Source organism: Meles meles, chromosome 7 (assembly GCF_922984935.1).
Source record: "Meles meles chromosome 7, mMelMel3.1 paternal haplotype, whole genome shotgun sequence".
In the NCBI taxonomy this organism is placed as follows: Eukaryota; Metazoa; Chordata; class Mammalia; order Carnivora; family Mustelidae; genus Meles; species Meles meles.
In genome coordinates, this window is record NC_060072.1 from 15,692,662 (window position 1) to 15,715,227 (window position 22,566).

The window sequence follows — 22,566 nt, forward strand, 5'->3', positions numbered from 1 at the left end:
TGATCAACGATGCAGGCCTCATAGATTCTTCCCATACCGGCCCTCCAAGTGTGCACCGGCTGCCCCCCTGTCCCCGGCAAAGTGGGTCCGTGGAGTTGTCCCATGATGGGAAATAGCCAAAACCCCTCGAATGGCCCACGTTGTGCAGAACAGTGTCCAGTAGCGCAATCCTTAGGATCATCAATTTTTTTTGAGGGAGAGGGAAAGCAAGTGTATGAATGGGGGTGATGGTGAAGTGGGGGAAAGGAGGGGTGGGGGGAAGGGGCAGAGGGAGGGGAAGAACGAGAATCCTGAGTAGACTCCCGCCTAGCATGGAGCCTGACCTGGGGCTCGATCCTATGACTCTGAGATCATGACCCGAGCCAAAATCCAGAGTCGCATGCTCAACGAACTGAGCCACCCAAGCGTCCCAAGGCACCATCAATTTTAAGAACTAGAAAGGAAGGAACAGTGGCAAAACCAAAGATCCAGCATTTAAACCCCTCTGCCTCTTTAACAGCTTTCGAGCCCCTGAAATGAACGGAGACACATGCTGATGGCTGAGGAAGGCCCGTTCACCTACGCTATGTCCCTCATTCCTTCTGCTTTTCCTGTTAAGTGTCTAGACTTTCACTTCTGAATTAGAGCTTTTTATTGTGAAGTAAATGAAGTGATGTTGAGGTTGAGTTCTCAAGGCAATGACTAGCCTTGCTCCCAGAACATCCCTCTTTTGGAGGAGTCTCAGGATAGGAGCCTGGTAAATAAAGGCTTTGAAAAAGTTCCTGCTACGTTTACCTTGGTTACATCCAGTTTCTAAACCTTATTCGATACTGGAGCTTGCTTCTTGATGGTGTCTGATACCTACTGATGTTCTGTGAAACAAGTCAATGCGACATGCTGGAACTGTAGCCTTAGACCATTACTCCAAGCTCTTCTGACTTATTTTACAGACAATCCTTAATATAAGTTGTTCTCCGTCTTCAGGGTAGAACAATTAAGAACAAATTAGAGTTAAAAGTGAAGAAGGTCATCAGATTAAAAAGAAAATGCATAGCTAACATCCTGGCAGGAATGGAAGGGACCAAAACAAACAAACAAAGCACCATGGAATTATTTTCAGATGTTCAACAAATATTACTGCATGGTCTGACCGTGGAGGTTCAAAAGAGTAGCAATCAAGTCTGTAAGAAAAGAGGACATCCTTGGTAAACCTGCTTAAGATGGTAGGAATTTATTCTATCTCACAGTACTAGGTAGGAAAGCCATCCCTTTATCCGCTGCTCTCGGCTTCCCACAGCTCTCTCCCTTCGCGCCCTGCTCCCGTCAGCCACCTCCACAAGGGCCACAGGCCACACCAACCATTCAAAGAGACACTTCATACCCTTCAGGGTCCAAAGAGTCTTTGCGTTTTGTTAGCCGGGAAGGCACCATGGAGGAATTTAACACCAAATGTCTTTTGAAGGAGGAAGATCTTTCTCATGAGTAGACTTCAAGATACCAGAACATAAGTAAAAGTTGCTTCTCCTTTAGGTCATGTCCATTTGTGAAGCACATTCAGCCCAGAAACAGGAGACTGAATCCTGGTCCGTGTGGGCGGCACGTCTCCCATAGCCCGAGGCTCGCGGATCAAGGCTGCGTTGTCCCTTCGCAGGGCAAGAAAGCCTTCCCATCTTTCTTTCTTGAGGGGGGCCGTCGAGGGAATCAGTCACAGAAGCAGACGTGGTCCTCAATCCCCTGTTTTCCACTGTGTTGGGCCTCTCAGTGGTTCTCTTTAAATGCTGACCTCTTCCGTCTTTACTCATTGTATTTGGACAGTTTTAAGCGGGGGATGATGTTCATGGACTGCAGCTCCTGGAAGAGCAGCTTGCAGGCGTACGGGATGCGGAGGGAGGACACATGGCAGGATGACTTGCAGTAATGGCACCTGAAACCAAGTTGGCACGTGTTAGAGGGACGATCGCTCAGAAAACAAGGCCTGCGCACGGCTCCCGCCACCATCCTACCCGTTCCATTCCATCTGTCAGCGTTCAGTCTCGCTATCAAACATGTACCTATGTGCCCCACCCCCCCACCCTCCCCAAAAAGCAGCATCCAAGGGAGGCAAAGGAAAAAGCACAACAACTATCGCTCCTGCAGGTTTAAAAGCTCGCACTTTTAATCACTTACTCCCATTTTCTAGACCTCTTTAAAATGCAAAACACCTGCCCATTTACTTGTTCTGAGTGAGGCCCAGAAATCTGAGCCATCTCCAAGTTACTCAGATTTAGATTTCCTCAATGTCAAAAATTTGTAAAATCGATTCACTCTCCATGTACCTGATAGAAATCCATTATACTATACTCTTCAAGGTAAGACACTCAACAATTACAATTTGGTCTGTCACTGAGACACCGGAAGTGTGATGGGGGACACAGGACTCTCACAGAGAACGTGGTGGCCAACCAAATGCTATTTATTTTTCCAGTGCTCTTCAAGCTTGGCGATTTCTACTAGTAGGAGAAGCTATTGTACTTACGACGTGCTCCCCCGGGTGCATATATTCTCATTTAACCCCTGCAACAGTCCGTGCTCCTAACCAATACATCTGCTATTCCAATTAGGATCCTCTTTTCTCTTGTTTTAGGAAGAGCTGGTGGCCAAACCCAGGTCTTCATCAGTGTCTACAACTCACGAAGAGTCCCGTGGGAGGAAGTGAACAATCCTCCCGAGTTTCAGACCCAAAGAGGACCTCACCCTACACCTCAAGAGTCTGGGGCAGCTGAGACCTGGGCGGAAAACCAGGCCCTCCCAGTCAACAGTGGGGGTGAATGAGTGCAAGAGGAACACCAACCGGGGCTTAGAAAGATTCATGCTGAGTGGGGACCGGAGGGGAAGGCCAGTGTGGAGGGCAGTAGGACAGTACGTGTAACAACGTAAATGTGCATAAATGTGCGACCAAAGTGGCAAAGATGAGGGTAAGAGAATGTTCACAGTGTTTAGAACAGCACAAAGCGGGAGACTGCTGAGACCAGGAGGGAACTAGTCTCGTGATGTTTATACAGAAGAATGCTGTGCAGCCATTAAACGTGATGTGTAGACCCATATTTATTGAAATAAGGTGTCTGGAACACACTGTGGAGTGAAAAAAGAAGTTTGCTTAACAGCCTGACCCCAAGGAGGTCCTCAGATGGGTTCCTGTAAATATATGAAGCCCCCAAAGTCATATGTAATAAGATTTTTTTTTGGTGAGTATGTATTTCCTATTTGCTGCTATTATCAGAATTTCAAAGAGTTCATTATTAAAGAAAGAAAAAACAACCGGGGGGGGGGGGTTATGTTACATAACTATTGGGCAAATAGATGTCTCAAAAAGAGTCACTAAAATGTGAACAGTGGTCCACCTCTGGGTGATGAGAATTAATATGACAATTTATATTTTTTATTCTTTCTTTTTTAAAAATAACTTTGAATACTTTATAAAAGCGCAGGGATCATTTTTGGAATCAGCAAAATCAAGCCTTTGTTATTTTCGAAAATTAAAGCACAAAGAATTTGGGCGTGGTGGTGAATGACACTACAGATGTGAACGTCCTGGGAAGGGAACGGGGAAAAGAGGAGTCAGCACAGCCCTGCGTGCGCGGTGTGGTGGTCCCTGTGACGGGTGGCCTGCAGGAGCCGAGGACACACTGGCGGTGCTCGATCCCATCAACACAGTCCTAGCCACACGGTAAAGGACTTCTTCCTGGAAGACTGTACCTCAAGACCTCGCTAAAGCATTATCATTTAAGAACTATGTTTTTAATGTGCTTGGCTGACCTAATTCATTCAGGAATCATGTCTGTGCTTTAATTAAACTGGAGAATGGTTTTATCGGAAGCAACTTCTTGCTGATTCTATGTTATTCTGTGACTTTAATCCAAGCTTACTGAAGGTTTCACAATCTGGAAAGCCCACTGACCTCTATTATTAAACATTTCTTCACCATTTAAAATGTTCCAACACATTATTATACATGCACACATATAAATATGTATTACATATAGAACACACATATAAATGATGACCTATTACATTATCTCACCCTGTGTCTGAACGATTTCAAAAGAAACTTGACCCAACAACAATAAAATAAACTGACTTTCTAGGGTAAAGGCAGCAAAAAGAGGCGGCTGTGGCTTTACATGAGAAATGACTGTCCAGTAAAATGTCCTCTACGAGCTAATTATCTTAATAGGGATCTTCTTTTCTCTGCAGTTCTCCTTCCGGACCTCTCTTTTGTGACTTATGCCCTTCATGTCTCCTGCACAACAACAGTCTTGCTGTAAACATCCCCATAGCAATGCCTTACTAATGTGCAAATCACTGACAAAAGGCCAGTTTCAAGGTTCTGAACTGCTCTAATTACTCAGCCTCCATTGTGCTGTTCATTAAAGAGCCACTTCCTCCCACACACGCCTGTGCTCCCTCCCACACCGCCCGGCACACACGCCCAGGTAATGACGGCAAAGGACAGCATCATTATGCTCCTCTACCGAGAGCTGCACAAGGAGGCTGCTAGACTACCCGGCTGGATTAGGATTTTTTTCTGTTGGCAACAAGGGTATGAGCAGGCCACTCAACACCAGACACAGTACAGCCAGGTCGGTTTAATTACAGTAAAGATCCTTAAACCATGTAACCTGATTTAGCCCTCTTTCAAAGGATCTCAAACACAATACACACGGAACACACGAGCTTCAAAATCAGGCACTGCCAATCACACGATCTCTAAATGAGACAGAAACGAAGTAGGAAAAAAGCTATGAATGTAACAATAATATTGAGATCGATTACTGCTTTCTTTGGTTTCCCTGAATAGTCAGCAAAACAGAGGGGCAGGTTTTCAAAGTATGTGAGTGAATCTGGTCTGCTGCTTTCTCTCTCTCTCTTTTGGGGGAGGCACAGGAGAAAATGCAGAGGGGATGGAGAAGAAAAGGAAATCCATTTTAAGTTTCATCATCCCTATTTTTAATAAAATGACTCTTCTGTACCATCTTTTCAAAGTAAATGACTCAAAAATCCTTGTGCCAAATTGGAAGACGTAGGCACAGTGGCACAGGTCCCAGGCACCTTCCTCTCACACTTGCGTGGCTGCTGTGTGACACAGCCAGGACAATAAAGGGCAAATTCAATATGCATTTCAAAAGGCGAACAGACATCTCAGAATGGAAACCCCCAGCCCAGTCCCTGACATAAGAAAGCCAGGCTAATGCTTAGAATCATGTCACCCACCTCCGCAACCTTATGAAAGAAACGCACTGCGAATGGCCACCTCTCGTCTTCGTTTTTAAATGAAATGACTTCTTCACAGCCAAGTCTCATCACCTCTTCTACACTAAAACCCATAAAGTCATGGGCTCAAAGACTTTGTCATATGCCAGGCAAGGTATACACTCTATTCTAAGAGGCCCACTCACTCTCTTGATCTGCTTTACTCAACCAAGGTACTGGAGGCTTAGGACGACAGGGAGCTGGGACTCTCACTGGAAGGAGGCTTTGAGGGGAGACGCAGTGGGGAAAAGGTGGCTCAGGCAGCCCTCAGATTCTCGAAAGGGTGGCTCATCTGCGCCTAATTCGATCCTCCAGGGGATGGTGCCTCCCTAGGGGAAGGGGCCTGGGAGTGCAGGGGAAGGGTGACCAGGGAGTTGAGGCTGTTTCCTGTCCCTGCAGCCCCTGCTTCAGACCTTGTTAGACCTCATCTCTGGTAGAAAGTAAGTGGAGCCTCATCAGTTACAGGCCCTCCTGCCTCCAGGGTAAGTCAGGGCCCCAGAAATGACGAACCCTCAGCAGAGGAGCCCTTCCTTGGCTGTAGGGTGGAACGCTTGCAAGGAGAAGTGCTCCTCCCCCACAAACCAAACCAACAAATATGGAGCTTTACCTTTTAGGCTGGCCTTTGTGTACTGAACTCTGCACAGAAATTGTAAGCTTTATGACTTACACAATTTACCTACTAGTAATCCTCCATACACAGGGTCAGTGTTGTCTGGTAATTATTTGTTACTAAGTATCTACCAGGTCCCAGGAGGGAGAAGCAGGGGGGACACAAGGCAAATGTAGTCAGAATGACCTAGAAGAGAAGAGCCCTGTGAGAAGCCATTCATCTGCCTTATTCTCCACTGTATTCTGGAGCCTAGAACAGTGTCTGGCACTTAGCAGATTCTCAGAAATTGTTTGTTGAGTGAATGACTGGGACAGACCTCGTCTCCACTATGATGCAATTCACAGTCCGAGTATAAAGCAGCCTGCTGTGCAGACAGAGCACAGGTAAGGGGTCAGGATACCAGGTCCTGGGCCTAGCTCGGCACCAACTTGCTATATGTCCTGCAGCAGCAAACCAGGCTCTTGGGATTTAAGGTTAAATAACGGCATTCAACCCAATGTTTTCGAAAAGGTTTCTAGTTACTAATGATGTACTGTATGTTAGCTAATTGGACATAATAAAAAAAAAAAATCAGACCTCACTTGAGATTAGGTAAAAAAAAAAAACAAAACTTTGTATTTCTTTGATTATTACGGAGGTTGAAAAAAAAAGTTTCTAGTTACAAAATGCTCTATTTCTCATACCTAACAATGAATGGGCGAGGAATTTTTCAAAGGTGAACAGTGAAATAAAAGGTGTTCGAGATAATATTAAAAAGAAGACAAAGTCCGTGCTCCTTGGGTATTTAAACTCCAGTGGTGTAGAAAGCAAACATTAGGCAGACGAACAAAACAGGTATACAGAAAATCCCCAATTCCAGGAATGCGTGGATGGCGAAGGCTGGAGAGTATGTGGGTATGATCCAGGGTCACCTCGTGAGCTGTGATTTAAGAGGCAAGGTGTGTGTATGAGAGACATATGGTATCCACTTACCAGCCAGAATACCCCAGAAGTCCACACTGCCCACAGACATCAACCTCAAAGGCATCACTTGAAATCATTAGTCTCTCCAGTAAAAGCATACTGGCTCCATAACCGATTAAGCAGTCACGTTCCATTTCTCCAAGACGCAAACCGCCATCACGAGATCGACCCTCTGTGGGCTGCCTTTGAAACAAATCCGACAAATGTGTTGTTATTAGATTAAACCAACAAAGGGGCAGCATCCCGTGCTATGAGCGCAGGGCTGGATTCAAATCACTTACCGGTCAGGGACCTAGAGCAGGCCGCCCAGCCTGCCCCTGGGCTCCATTTGTAAACTGTAAAATTTAAGGCTCCCAAAGAGCCTCCTTAGTTGTTGCTCCTGTTATTAAGTGGTAATAATAAATGATTACTATTATCTGATGTAACAATAAACCCTTCCCCTCAAACCTAACCCCAGTAGGGTCTCACTGCTGGGCTCACCGGTGCCTTGAGAATCTCGACTTCTCTTCTCTCTTCTGTAGTTTGGAGCACATGTATGTCTACCATTTCAACAGGCACGTGTGTGTGCTCAGTTTTAAGTGGTCACGGGACTGAGTCATCTACACCTTTCCCTTGGTTTTAAAAAGTAAACTCGGATGCTTGCCGCTTCATGCCCCACCCTTCCCCTGTACTGGAACATCTGAGCCAGCATCAGCAGAGCAGGGAGGGAACAGACTATTTCTGGAGCATCCCCCAGGCACTGGCACTATACACGTTCTGTATTTGAACACTGGAGATTCCCCAGAATGCTGTGAAGTGGGCATTATTGTTGCTACTTCATGTCTGAGAAAACCGAAGCCATGAGAAGCTAAGCGATCTGTCCAAGGCTCACGGAAAGCCATGAGGTGGAGGGGAGCTCACATCCTTATCTGGCTGGCTCCAAGGCCCGTGTTCCCCAATCTTGGAGCAAAGCCCCCACTGCACTGGGTAATTCTCTGTGGTGGGGGCTGCCCAGTGCCCTGCAGGGTCTTCAGCAACATTCCTGGCCTCCACCCCCCAGATGCCAGGAGTCCTTTCCCCACCCCCCCAAGCTGTGACATCCCAAGATGCCTTTGGACATAGTCAAATGTCCCCTGGAAGACAAAACTGCTCATGGTGGAGAACGACTACCCTGAGCTATGCTTCTCCAACTGAAAAATGTAGTACTAAGAACATGGGACACTTAGCATTTGTCATTCCCTCTCCAACAATTACACCCACACATTCATCAACATGTAGACACTGTGCTTGGAGCTGAGAACACCCTGGTGAGTGCGGCCTGCGTGGACCTCGCGGAGCTCGTTCAGATGTGCGTGCAGGTACGGGTGCCTTCTGCTCCAGTAACAGAAGTTTTAGAAAATCACAGCTCTGGCTTGGGCTCCCAAATAATGTATGCATGTGTTTTCTGTGTACACACGGGAGCACGCAGATGTACCCACGTGTACATATGTGGTGGGGACGTAAGTGTGTCTACATTCTTACATATGAACCTTTTTGATAAGCCCGCATTTGTAAACAGTGGTCAGGCGACCACTGGCAAGACCTGGGACGGGCCTCCTGTGCCCGTGCAATGATTTTTAGTTGGCTGCTACTGTTTCATGCTAACCAGACATAAAGGATTTTTGTAGATGCCTAACACTTCAAATTTTGACATCTCAGGGAAACGGAAACTTTGCTGAGTCTGCTTATTGCTGTATCTGGGGAATGCAAGGTAGACTCGAATACATTCGAAATTCTTTCTGTAAATGCTTTTCTCTTACCTAGTAAGAACAGCTCGTGGTCCCCGGGCCCGGGCGTGCATCTTATCCAGCACCATGTGCTTCAGTTTCTGATAATACACTGGGCCAAAATAGATGTAGGCTTCCAAGGGCTCGCTGAAAGAAAGGTCAGAGTTTTGGGCTAAGAAACCAGGTTTGGGCTAACAAGAGACAGCCTTCTCCAGGACTCCTCACGGGCAGGGCCTTGTTTGTTTCAGAACAGGCTTATGAATGAGTGAGAGAGAAGGGTTTTCGGTCATTGAATAGAAAGGCTAGATATGAAACAGAAAAACACCAAGGATACCTAGAAGACACCCTGTTTACTTAAGAAATAAAAACTTAAATAGGTGGTGAGAACCTATGGGCAGAACGGTCCTTCCTTCACGGCTCCTGCCCTAGTCAGGCTGCCGTCCTTTCTCACCTGGACCCCCGCAGACTCTCTTCTGGCTGCTCTCCCTGCTTCCGCTCCTAGCCCTCAACAATCTGTCCTACACAGGACAAACCAGAGCGATTCCTTCTAAAATGTAAATCATAGCAGGTTCTTCTTCTGCTCTAAATTCCCAAAGGTTTCCTACCACACTCAGAATCTGTGTCACCCAAATTTTGTATCACAGCCATAAGGTCTCACATAGTCTGGTCCTTGCCCAGCTCTGACTCATGCCCTGTTCCCTTTCCCCACTGCTCATTCTACTCCAGTAACACCAGTCTCTTCATTGCTCCTCAAATGGAGCAAACCTGTCTGCCTCAGGGCCTTTGCACTTCCTGTTTTTAAAACATTCTTCCACCAGGTATTCACACGGCTATCAAACATTTCACCTCCTCAGAGACCTCCCCTTCCCTCATCACCTTATCTAGAGGCGTTCTCCTCTCACCCCCCATCACCGAGCCCCCACACTATCTCAACTCTCATCTTTGTCTTATTTTCGTCAGAGCACTTGCCACCACTTGATATGATAACACAGTTATTATTTCCCTCATTATTGCCCATCTCCCCAGCAGAAGCAAACTCCTCAGGGTAAGCACTTTGTCTCCAGCGCTAGCGACCCTGCCTGGCTCTGACTGGTGCCCCGTATAGGTCTGTTAAAACACAGCTGACTCAATGAACCAAAAACTGTAGTAAGAATTGTAAAAGACAGTGACTATTTCACAGCTTTGACAAAAGAAACCTTTCTTCTTTAGTTTGGAGTGACAGCAGGCAGGGGATTCACACCTCTAAAAAAATCTACCTGCCCCGGAAAATCCTCAAAAGTAAGGAGGAATCTGCCCTGTGCCATTTAGTCCATACACCATCCAGGGAGGGACACACCATCCTGCCAGGTTTTTTTTTTTAAGAGGAAGGAATAGGCCCAGTGGGTCAGGGAGGTTAATCAGAGCTGGTGAGCAGTGCAGGGAATCCAGGGCCCTCCCTGGCTCACAGGCAGTGTGTTTAGGCCACGGCATGAAGCACGAGCGGAGGGAGCAAAGGCAGTGAGCGACCCAGCAGAGGAGCACAGGAGCACTTGGGCCCTGCTTGCCGGCCTCATCTTACACCACGCTCAGCACCGCGCGCACAGGAGTTTGCGGCCTTCAAGCCACTGTGCTGCCTTACAGACAGCCAGATTCGTGGAAGACACAGAGCAGAGTGCAAGGCACAATGGACAGGGTGTTGGGAGACACGGCTCCTGTCCCAGCTCTGTCACGCAGTCATTACGTGACCTCTTTATCCCAGTTTTCCTAGTTGTACAACAAGGAGGTCAGACCAAGGTTCTTCCCAGCTCTGATCATGGAGGATTCCAATCCTTCTCAGTATGGCTGCTCCTGGTACAATCTAAGGAACTCTGCCCCCTAATGCCACTCCACCCACTGAAGACAGCCACGTGCCATTTTCTCTCCTAGTTATACTCAAGAATTTGGCAAGGGTTCATGAAGCTGGTCGGTAAATGTGTTGGCAAGCCCTCTGGGAAACTTTCAGCTGACAAGCTAAACTTGGGTTTCTCAAACTCTGCCACTGAGATAATTGGCAAAGGCATGAGAACACCAGCTGGGGCACAGGGGAAGGCGCTGGAGACAGAACGCAAAGCTCTCTGTGGGAAGCAGAGCATGACCCATTCAAATCTTTCAGTGAAATCATGTTCAGAAGGCCAAAGTCAGTCACTGGTTCTGCGCATCTTCTGGTCAACTTCTGCGTTATTTCTGGGTGCGGAGCGAAGACCGAGACCGTCTGTTTTGCCACAACAACCACAATTTTTGACGTGGACCTCAGCTACTTCAGTGAGTCGCTTTCGAAATAGACCACTACTCTTTTCCTATAATGTGGGTTTCCAGAACACCTCAGGTGTGATGATACATCTGTGGAAATCGATGTTCTCATAGTTTGGATAGATCATTTTATTTTAAAGATTTCATTTATTTATCTGAGAGAGAGATAGAGAAAGGCACAAGTAGGCAGAATGGCAGGGAGAGGGAGAAACAGAGGCAACCGCTGAGCAAGGAGCCTGATGTGGGGCTCGATCCCAGGACCCTGGGATCACGACCTGAGCCGAAGGCAGATACTTAACCGACTGAGCCACTCAAGCATCCCCGCACCCAGTATTTTTTTTTCCTTTTTTTAAAAAAATTTTTAATTTTTTAAATTTCTTTTCAGTGTACCAGAATTCATTGTTTATGCACCACACCCAGTGCTCCATGCAATACGTGCCCTCCATAATACCCACCACCAGGCTCACCCAACTTCCCACCCCCGCCCCTTCAAAACCCTAAGATTGTTTTTCAGAGTCCGCAGTCTCTCATGGTTCATCTCCCCTTCCAATTTCCCTCAACTCCCTTCTCCTCTCCACCTCCCCATGTCCTCCGTGTTATTTCTTATGCTCCACAAATAAGTGAAACCATATGATAATTGACTCTCTCTGCTTGACTTATTTCACTCAGCATAATTTCTTCCAGTCCCGTCCATGTTGATACAATGTTGGGTATTCGTCCTTTCTGATGGAGGCATAATACTCCATCGTGTATATGGACCACATCTTCCTTATCCATTCGTCCGTTGAAGGGCATCTTGGTTCTTTCCACAGTTTGGCGACCGTGGCCATTGCTGCTATAAACATTGGGGTACAGATGGCCCTTCTTTTCACTACATCTGTGTCTTTGGGGTAAATACCCAGTGGTGCAATTGCAGGGTCACAGGGAAGCTCTATTTTTAATTTCTTAAAGAATCTCCACACTGCTCTCCAAAGTGGCTGCACCAACTTGCATTCACACCAACAGTGTAAGAGGGTTCCCCTTTCTCCACATCCTCTCCAACACACGTTGTTTCCTGTCTTGCTAATTTTGGCCATTCTAACTGGTGTAAGGTGGAATCTCAATGCGGTTTTGATTTGAATCTTCCTGATGGCTGGTGATGATGAACATCTTTTCATGCGTCTGATAGCCATTTGTATGTCTTCGCTGGAGAAGCCAGCACCCAGTATTTTTTAACAGATACCAATTCTGACCATTTTAATCCCATCACTATAGTCTGTAGCACCAAATCAAGCCCTGGGTCCACGCCCAGTACTGCTTGAATACAAGTGAAGCCTCAGTAAAACAGCAGAAACACCAGGTCCCAAAGTTTTATCTGGAACAAAATACAATGTGCGTCTTAACTTAAGCAACTGATTTGATCCTTTAAAACCACGTATGAGTCAAATTTCAAAAGCCTGTCATTTCCGAGAATTTCAGGGATCTCCGGTTCTCCCCAGAGAGGAGAGAGGAGCCAACACTCGCCTGTGAGAACCTTCTTTCCTTCTGCAGCCTCACCTCAGGTGAACTGAGGTCTGTCCCTTGGAAGGTGTCAAACCCAGCCTCTCCTCTGCATCAGTCTTCAAATGGTCTATTCTTCTCACCCTTCCTATCTCCGCTGAAATACCTACCACCTCACAGAGGTCTCCTAACCCATTCTTTGCCTTCATTTCAGTGAGAGCTATTTGTACCAATCTGTTCTCATTCCTTCACTGAATAAATATGTATGGAGTGCCTGTGTGTGCAGATACTGGAAATAAAACAGTCAACAAGACAGACGGGCCCTGCTCTCACAGAGGAGACAGATACAGTATTAGACAGCATTATTACTCAGGGTATTTGAGAAGGATGAACGCTACAGAGAAAAATAAGGTAGGAAATGGACAATATGGAGTTGTAGTTTCAAGTTAAGAAGTCACGGTAGGACCTGCTGAGAAGTTATTTTTTTGTCTCATTTTTTAGTAAGTCTATAACAAATTTCACTGGTCAGCTGCACAGCTCAGGGACCCTATCCATCCTGCTTGGCACCACACACTTAGGGAACGAGTATGCACACATCAGGCCTCTCAGGCCATCAGAGCATGAATTGTCTGACCTTCATCCTCTTAATACAGAGCAAATTCAAGGGCGATGGGATTTTGCATTATATACAATCAAAGTTGCATAGAAACCCTACCTTGGTAAGTCACCTTGTTTCCTTTTAAAATAACAGCCTCACCAGTAAAACACCACTCCTTAATTTACCAGTTCTGTGAATCTGGATTTCCTTTCCCTCCCTGTTTTATTGAGCTATAACTGACATACGACTGAGCGAGGTTAAAGCGTGCGATGTGTCGATTTGATAGACTCACGGAGGCCAACACGGCCACTACCGCAGTAGCTAACACCTCCAAAGTTAGATTTTCTTCTGCCTGATTTCTTACAAGAGCACAGCTCATCTTAACAGTACACTTTAAGGACTCTTACCACTTATTCTAATAAAATCACACTTTTTCGTTAAAGTGTCTACCAACGCACTCACCCTGTGATACCAGATGTAACGTAGTCTTTCCCCAAGTAGTTATAACCATGGCGAACGAGGTCTTCACACACGTCCTTCACTTTGCTGCCTCCAAACGCAGTGCCGTAGTGGAACCTGCCGTCCAACACGCCGGCCTTGCCCGCCAGCAGCTCGATCAGCTTCCCCACCTGTGGGATGGAACAACCCAAGTGAGCACCTCCTCATGGTCCAGGAAGTCTGTTTAGTTAGGTACGGCCTACTCCCCGCAAAGACCAAGGTGACTACTATTAATAAGAGTGGCAGACTAATAGCAGCAAATATTTATCGCTCTCTTACTGTGTGGCCCTTGGAAAAGCTTAACACGTGGCGTCCAAGTTCCTGCCCCCACAGCCCCACGGGATGCGTGCTATGATCTCCCTCGATGCACACGAGGGAACTCAGGGACAGACGGGTTAGGCAGCTTTCCCAAGTCGTACAGCTGCTAAGCGGTGGAGCCAGGATGCCAGACCATGGGACTGGAGATCATGGGGGTCAATTCAAGGGGTTCTTTTTGCCGAGGGGTACGTTCCTCCCTCAGAAGGCTGCTCTCGAAGGAACAGCAGACCCGCTCTACACTCCCTCTATACGGGAAAATAACCTAGAACTGTCGGGGGCTGGGAACCTATTCAGGCGGCAAGAGGGTCAAGGGGCCCTTTCTGAAAATAAATTCCAGGGTCCCACGGCCAGCACCGCCTACAAACCCACTGCCCACTTTCTTCCTTACAAGCAGTACCTCTGAAAAACGTACTGACCGTCATTCGCGACGGGAAGCCATGCGGGTTCATTATGATGTCCGGACAGATGCCAGAGTCACAAAATGGCATGTCTTCCTGAGGGACGATCAAGCCACAGACACCTGGGGGAAGAGAAGACTGCATGTCACGTACAGCATGCCGGCAGAAAAGATGGCTACAGGACTCAGTCGGGAACTGCTCCCACTCTCTCGGTCTCCTTCTCTACAGTCTCTACCGAGTAACAAAAGCAATTTCCAACGATCCTGCTGCCAGAGCAACCATTTGAAAACGGCTGTCCCCGCAGAGAGGCATCGCGGCCTGTGACCGGCCTGCGGGCATGACGCACGAGGGTGCTGTCAGACTGCTCCCCCAACCTCTCCTGCCACGGGGACCCAAGAGCAGCGCCTTCGCAGGGTCCCGGCCCTGCCACCAACCTCGAAGCTTCTAGGCTGCGGCAGTTTTCTCCTCATCCGCTCCTCTGGGATCTGCTACCTACTGTACCCAAGTCAGAGGGCTCTGACTCTTCCATCAATCAAACACAGAACCACCTGAATGACAGGTGTGTTTCCACTGTGGATTGAAACAGCTGTGACAATAAGTCTTCGTGGGTGGCTGGTGTGCTAATACAGCGACCAGAGCGCTGGCCAGCGGGCTGGCTTTTGCCAGGGCTTCCCTGGCTGGGCCTAAATGGCCTCAAGGAATTCTAATTCCTATTGCTCACAAGACATTAGAAAAATGATCTTTCATGGAAGTTGTAAAGTTGAACAAGAAAATTAAATGTCAAATTGTTCTTGAAAGCAAAGACTAGAATTAGAAGCAAAATTCTAAGAATTGAAACCGAACAAAACAAAAACCTCCCAGCTCTATGAACACTGCTGTCTCTTAAATTAACTGTATTTTCTTTCTCCCTTCATATTACTTCAACCTGTAGGGGATTTTGTTGCTTAAGTTGTTTTTAATGCCTCTGATTTCTTTTTCTTGGTAGGAGGGGCAGGGACATAATTTAGACTGTTAACCCCAATTTATATAATTTAAAATGAGAAAACTAATGTACAATGGCATTGGATGAAGAAATAAGATCCTTTTATATCTACTAAGATCAAATTCTTTTTCCCTTGTATATAAAGTTATCAACCATCTGTACCTATTGAGAAGAAACTGTTCTCCCAGAAAGTTTTCATTCCTCAGTTTGATTTCTACAAAATCAAACTGTTTTAAAATAAAATAAAATCTTTGTGATGTGTTATAATCGCCAGGAGCTAAAGTCTAAAGAAAAAGAAAGCCATTTGCTTATTTCGGTATTGGTTATTGATATTCTGATTTCTAGTGGCTACCAATGATACGGTAAAATTAGATTTGTGGTGCTGAATTCAAGAGCACGTAGGTGCTTTAATTGGCTTTTTGGTTGAGATTGTACTGTTTACCATAAAGAACGGATGCTTTCCTACATGAAGCACAGAAACAATCACTCAGTTCAGTTTATTTCAAATTCAACTACAACATCTCAGAATTTAAATCAAGCCGAGTGTGTGACCCTTTCTTTCTTCCCTCCCCAAATCCATCTTGTCCACACTGAAATTATCTGACAAACACTCGGGCTACTGGGAAATCGTCTCTGAAAGAGATCAAATTGTAAATCTAGGTGCACCGACAACAATATTGTGTAGCAGTGAACAAAATGTTAAAAACGGCAGTTCCTGCGGAGGCCGGTCCTGGGATGTGCTCTGGACAGAGTGTCACTTTGGCTGGTGAGGACGTGGAGGGTTTTGCTAGATCCTTTGAAAACAAAACCAAAGGAAGACCTCGGCACCGTTCAGGGGCAGCTCACAGGGGGAAGCTGGCGTCCACCCCCCAACTTGAGAAGGTAGGAGTGAGGAGGAGGAGGTACAGAAGCTGGGGGTGGGGGGGTGGGGGGAGCAGGGAATCCTATGGGGGGAGGGTAAGCAGAGAGGGGATTTGCATCTTGTATTTTCAGTTTCCGTTGACACACTGAATCAGGCCAATTTAACTTTGCTATTATAATGAAAGCAATGCTCCTTCCCTTGAAATCTAAATTTCTAATAACTTGGCTTGAAATGTGATTACAATGTAGTAGCGGTTTCCTTTTTGGGAAGTAATTCTACCAGCCTCTTTCTGACACGGCATTTAAAAAAAATACAGACAAGTTAACTTTGGGAATTTTTCATTCCATTATAGGAACTGCTTTGGCCACATCCGAATCAAGGGCACCTGTAAGCCAAAAATGAAATCTTAGCTAACTTAAAATTACTTTAGGCTCTGAAAACCCTTTTATATGCCAAGATGGTTCCCATAGCAGACAGCCCTGTGTTGTTTGTTTTGTGCGAAAGTGAATGATAAAAGATCCATGAAATCGACACAGAAAGCCAGAACAGCAGAAAGAACTGAGGGCTCTCCATCACGGGGGCTCCTACCCTCTGCTGACTCGCGGAACAATGGGGGCTACACATCCAACTGCAGATCTAACACAGCTGTGCATTTCATTAGATGGAGAGCACTAGTAACACAAGTAAATAATTAACTTATTCTGGTCCGCTGGCTGTGCTTATGAGACCAGTCATAGCTGACAGATTTTAATACAAGTTAACACAAAGAAACCATAATGAGCTTAGAAGTGAAAACAAAATATTTAGACAGAATTTGATGATCTTGAATCTCAAATGAGACAGATGATTTTTAAAAGTTCGTATTTTACGGAATTCATTAGGGGGGAGAAGAGAGCTCTTGGTCTCCCAACCAGACTTTTTTTTTTTTTTTTTAAAAGGTATTTCTTGGTTTCAGAATCATTCAGAGCCTTCATCAAAGCCAAGGAAGGTTTCTTTTCTTATTTTCACGTGATACGTTAAAACAGTTTTCTCTCAGGATGGAGGCGTCAAATCTCTCCCAAGATTTAGAACTCTCAAAAGTTACAGTCACTTTCCCTGAAGGCTGGTTTAAAAATGTAAATGATATGCAGCCCGCTCCAGTGTGTTAACACTCCCCTGGACCCTTGAAAAGAGGACGGACTACAAATAAACCATATCTAATGGAAGCTGTTATTGAAACAATTACCGATTCATACCTTAAATGCTTACACAGCATTTCAGATTTTAAAATAAAATTTCATCCCCTGGCTCATGCTGGTGTCTCCACCCCATTGTTTATAGCACAACCTCCTGGCAGCAGAGCGCAAACACACCCGCTGAACAGGCCCCCAGACGCGTCAGGGACTCACAGGGGCCGGCCCGGAATCAGACCACAGGCTACACTGCGGACCTTCTAAGAAATGAAAATAGGTTAAGGAGGACAAACCAGAACACAGAATGAGCAGGATGCTTCTGCACATACCCAACAGATAATATATTATTCCATTAACAGCAATATTCGTTTCAAATTGTATAGGCGAAGAATTTAGGGAGTCTAGCGCCACAAGTCCGACCGCCAAGCCATGCAGGAAAGGCACATGTGGGGACCCACTGTCACAGGCCTCTCTGTGTCAGGCTCTAGACACTGGCGGATCTTAACGCCAATTTGTTATTTCTATTTCCGTGCCCTCGCAGAACACAACATAAATCATTTTAAGAATAAGTTTGCCCAGCGAAAGTTTGGTTAATCTGATGAATCATTCTTAGAAAGTATTTCTAATTATAAACAGCAAATGACTTGTTCACCAGTCATTTCTGGCTCTTTTTTAAAACTAGTTTTAGTGTAATGGACCTAGGATTCCTAATTCAAACCAAAAAAAATTAAAAGGTTAAAAAAAAAAGAAGGAAAAACGTACACATTCTCACACCCTGTCAAGACAGGAAGGGGAGCAGCAACTGGCAGAAGAAAACTGTAAAGAAATCTTTAGTTCAAGAGCTGTTTTTGATAAGCACCGACGAGCGAAGGGTTTTCACCGATAACTGGTCTCATCTGAGTAACACACTATTTCACTTTTTAATTGTTGTAATTTTTCCGTAGCAGGTCTAACCTTCTCCGTATAACCACCGCTGGATGGGTGCAGCGGCCCCAGGCTCATCCAGGAGGGGCCTCTTTGTTTTCTGGGTGAAGACAGTCCTTTGCCTCCCTCACCAAGCACCTGCTGGACGTGGGGCAGGGAGAGGCTCGGGACCCAACTATATGTGAGAGGTGTCCTGTGCAGATTGAAACAAGTGAGCATCGACAATGAAAACACCAATACCCTTCGGCGTGCCACCTTCAAATGCTCTAAATGAGGCAACAGATTGGGCAGTAGGTTCTCCTGAAAAGATACTAATCGGGGGCTAACTGACCTACTTTTACCTTCTGCAGGTGATTACCTCTGAGACAAGGCTATTTATTCTGTAAACTGAACAGTTTCTGCACTAATGAAGGGTGAAAGGCTGCTGTGATTTCCCTCTATCGGAAAAGTGTGGGTGTTCAGTGAAGGAGTGACCACTTGGCCACAACTGGTGTTAATGAGGTTCGTGGACTGAGGAGGGTTCCATCTGCAAAGGGCTCATAACCAACTCCTGCTCCCTGGACTCTCAGATCTAAGTAAGGCAGGATACCAAGTAATCAGGTGACCTTAATTTGACTCTGCCATTCAAGTGACATTGTGCTACTCTGGCTGCAGCGAAAGCACCACTTTCTGGTGAGCCTTAGTTGTTTGGTCTTTGTAATGGGAATAATTAGCACCTATCTCACGAGGCAATTGTGTTAGAAGAACAGATGAGCTAATGTCTGAGAGGTACTTTAAGGTCCTTAGAGAAAGGCAGCATCTAAATACAAGGAATTATTATTATATAAGAAACCTAATTACTCTCAGCAGGAAGCAAACTAGCAAAGCAGAGACGAGCCTAATGAACAGAAGGAGAGGCCGAAAAGCTCGCTGGGGCCTGGCTGTTCAGACCATCTCACATCCGCAGTTCGGGGTTCCCAACTAACTTTACTACCCACAGGCCTGGGTTGCAGACTTCTAGGGCGAAAGAGGGACTAAGTGATGAAAGCAGGGGTAAGCAACGGGAATGCTTTCCAGTTTGGCTGTTTGTATCAAGGAAGAAGAAGTGTTTTGCTTTGAATGAACTCCTCTTGATAAGCCTTTCTATATTCAGAAATGTAAATCTCTCAATCCAAAACGTGAAGGCGAACACAGGTGGCTCCTCCTTTCTTCCCTCCCGCCTTTCCAGTGATTGAATTAACCTTCTTTTATTTTTCACACCAGCACCTTAAATAATCCCCAGGGGGAGGGGAGGAGACAAAAACTGTTGAATCACTTCCAGATCTATCACATCTCTTGCCGTATCCCGGTTGACATAATTTTAATTCGGCTCTTCCTTACATGTTAACAGATAAATAATGCATAAGAAAACTTGATTAGCTTTCTTATTAAAACATCACTCTAAATGAGAGGAGGCGCTAGAAGACAATACAGTTTTTACACGGCTTTCCCATGAGCAGTTGAATGGTTTGATGTGATAAATTTGCATAGTCTGAAGCACACAAAGGGCTGATTAATTGAAACCCTTACAATGCTTCTGGAAGCAGCTATTGTAAAACAATAACCATAGGAACTTTACAAAATACACACGGCTGACTGTGTCAAGAGCTTAATAAAATGTGTTGAGGCTACACTATTTGGAAACAGAATTGGAGATTTTTATTCTGGGCCATAAAACACTAAACACCCTAATTTCAAAGCTTTAGTTGGGTATTTACTGAAAGGTCAGAGGGTTACTAACTAGCTACCGAAGACCAAAATTTGTTCTTAAAAAAGTAGATTAAAAAAAAAAAATCTTACAATTAAGGGGTCCATGTGGACAAAATAATCCCGATTTCTCACATTAAAGAGTTCCCAGAATTTGTTTTTGGATCAAAATTCTGAAGGGTCACTTGGCATCCTACCCCTCACCCCGGGGCTCCCACTGTTCGCTCCATCGGCTCCCTTCTCCCCTCCCACTTAGAATCTCTCGTTCAAGCAGGATCAAGCCAAGTAGGGAGCCAGCGACACGCAGACTTTGAAGCTCCAGCGAGCAGCGCGGACTGGAGGCACCTCAAGTGCCTCCTGTGTACGAGGTGCCATTAGTATGATGCTATCTTCAATCAGAGCCTTTGCATTCTCTCAATTTTGGAAAACAGACTCCTGAAAAAGAAGTACACGGACACCTGGGAAAAGCAAAGTCTTGCACCGAAACTGACTGAACGAACGTTCCTCTCAGCTTTTCTGGCACACAAGAATTGGCGTTTTCTTACTTCCCACAGCCTCTTTATACCAAACGCGTAAGGATTCGGTAACATGCTGGGAAGTCAGGGTCGGTTTCCTTTTCTTCTAATAAACACTCAACCAAAATCTTAATACAGGAACTCAGCAACTTGTTTTGCTGAATTACTTTAATGCATTAATTCAGCAACTTGGTTTGCTTTGGAACAACTTTTATCAACGTGAAATAGAAGCAAGCCGCCTTCTAACAAACTGCCGTTGACACGAGAGGGTCAAAGAAGAATCTTCCAAACCATTTTATCCGTAAATAGGGATCCTTAGGAACCACAGGTACTCGGAGCCGGTCCATGAAAACACTGTATTTTGACAAGACTACACTTCTATTTTAAAACAAAAGTCAGCTTCGTTCTGTTTAGACTGGCTGAGGATTTACGGGGAGACTCCGAGGAGCGTAGGCCTTTATCTCAGATTTGCAGTTATTAAAAAGCTTCTGTTTGCCAGGACAAACACTCTTGCTCAAATACAGTTTTTCCTCTCCTTAGGAGTACTATTTGGTATTGCTGCCTGATTCTGTGATCTACAGGACCTTTGTTGGAGGTGCTAATCCTTTTTCACATGAGAGACTGAGAAATGTTCTTTCAGGGAAGTGATATATTGCTTCCCCCCCCGCCCCACATCAAAGGAGTCCACTTTTTCCTCCCTCGTTGTGAAGGGTAGCAAAAGTAGGAGGAAATCTGGAAATATAATTTGGTTTGTCTGCACACTGAAGGGAAACTTAACCTGGGAACTCCTTAGGCTGACAGATAATTTCTGTTAAACATTCCTTTTTTTAAAAAGAGCAGGAAATCCGTGCACACTTCTCATGAATGAAATAACCATCAGAAAAAGCAAGGCTCAAGATAAAAATGTTTGCCTTTGATGAGTTCCCTTCCTACAGAACTTATACCAAAGCTTGAGAGGCAAAAATACGTAATTTTGACTTTAATAAAAAGTCTCGTTTGACATGACTCCAATCACATTATATGTGAATGTCGTCTTCTACCTTCAACTCTGTGTACAAACTGAAGAACAATAGGAAGAGAAAACATAAAGAACATTCTAGGCCCACGTTCTGGGCCCATGCAGCATCACTGTGCGCCTATTGCTAAAGTCCTTCAAAGGTACCTAGAGGTCTAGAACACTTGGAAAAGAGGACAAGACTTCAGGGTCTTAATACTTCCCCAGCTGAGATCAAAACACACCGAACAAAACCTTCCTTTCATTGTAAGCAAACACAACAAATACACAACTTCGGTGTGTGGAAGCATTTTGCATTCTACCGAAGAGGGACTGCTCTAGAGATTCTTGATGAAAGGCCCAACTCTTCTTGGGGGGAGCGGATTCAGCGGCATTTGGGATGAGATACAGAACAGGCCTCAGGAAGACCCAAAGGAGGGCTGTACTGCACTACACGTCTCTGAATTGCCTTATCTAAAAAGTGTGCGGGGAGGGACTCCTGCCTTCCGCTGAGGCTGGAGTCGTCTCTCCGCTGTGACACCTTCCTCTTCACACAAGACTTCCTTCTTCCTCCGCACCTGGCTGCTTGCGCGCCTCCACTCCTGAGGTCACGGAAGGCGACGCTGCTTATGAGGCTGTGACGTTTTTAACAGCTCCTGCTCCAACACTTTGGTTCTTCAGCGGGCCTTCTCGGGTCAGTGACCTCACTGCCTGCCTGTCGCCCGGCATGGACGCGGGCTCCCAACGACTCGGTGTGAAGCTCCTGCTCCAGTCTGCCCCCCGCTCTGTCCTCTGCCATCGGCCCCCAGAGCTGGTACAACCCCCGGCCCAGAACCACGGCCGAGTGGGCTCCGCTTCACGTTTGTCTCCCTCAGTTACTCATGACGCCCCCCAACCTTGGAGCTGATCGGGCTTGAGCAGGACAGACACTTAACTTCTGTGAACGTAATTCTGAAGTCTCCTCCAATTGCTGGAGTGGAAATGCCATCTACACACCCCACGTGTACCAGGGGAATCCTTGCTCACAACAGTCTCGTCAAAGAAAACCACTGACAAGGGACGACAATCAGGCAATCCGCAGGCACGCGCTGCTTTCCGAACACCAGAGATAACACGCACGATGCTCTCAGCGCAAGAGGGAAAAAGAAACAGGCATGATGATTCATTAAATCAAAATGATCTTTACATCTGCTCACAGAACCCACATATGTGTCCACTTGTGGGTAAAAATACTATTTCCAGACACT

At 45.9% G+C, this 22,566-nt stretch overlaps 1 protein-coding gene across 2 annotated transcripts in view; it reads right to left on the minus strand.

Annotated features, from left to right (window-relative positions):
- Nucleotides 1–613: 613 nt before the first annotated feature.
- POLR3B (RNA polymerase III subunit B) overlaps nucleotides 614–22,566 on the minus strand; it is a 106,218-nt gene continuing 84,265 nt past the window's right edge. For both annotated transcript variants that reach the window (XM_046013525.1, XM_046013526.1), the window contains exons 24-28: nucleotides 14,164–14,267; nucleotides 13,394–13,560; nucleotides 8,620–8,733; nucleotides 6,851–7,024; nucleotides 614–1,903 (exon numbers count right to left, since the gene is read on the minus strand). In XM_046013525.1, the coding sequence (XP_045869481.1) occupies nucleotides 1,774–1,903; nucleotides 6,851–7,024; nucleotides 8,620–8,733; nucleotides 13,394–13,560; nucleotides 14,164–14,267 (689 nt within the window). In that variant the 3' untranslated portion in view covers nucleotides 614–1,773. The remainder of the gene's footprint in view (nucleotides 1,904–6,850; nucleotides 7,025–8,619; nucleotides 8,734–13,393; nucleotides 13,561–14,163; nucleotides 14,268–22,566) is intronic.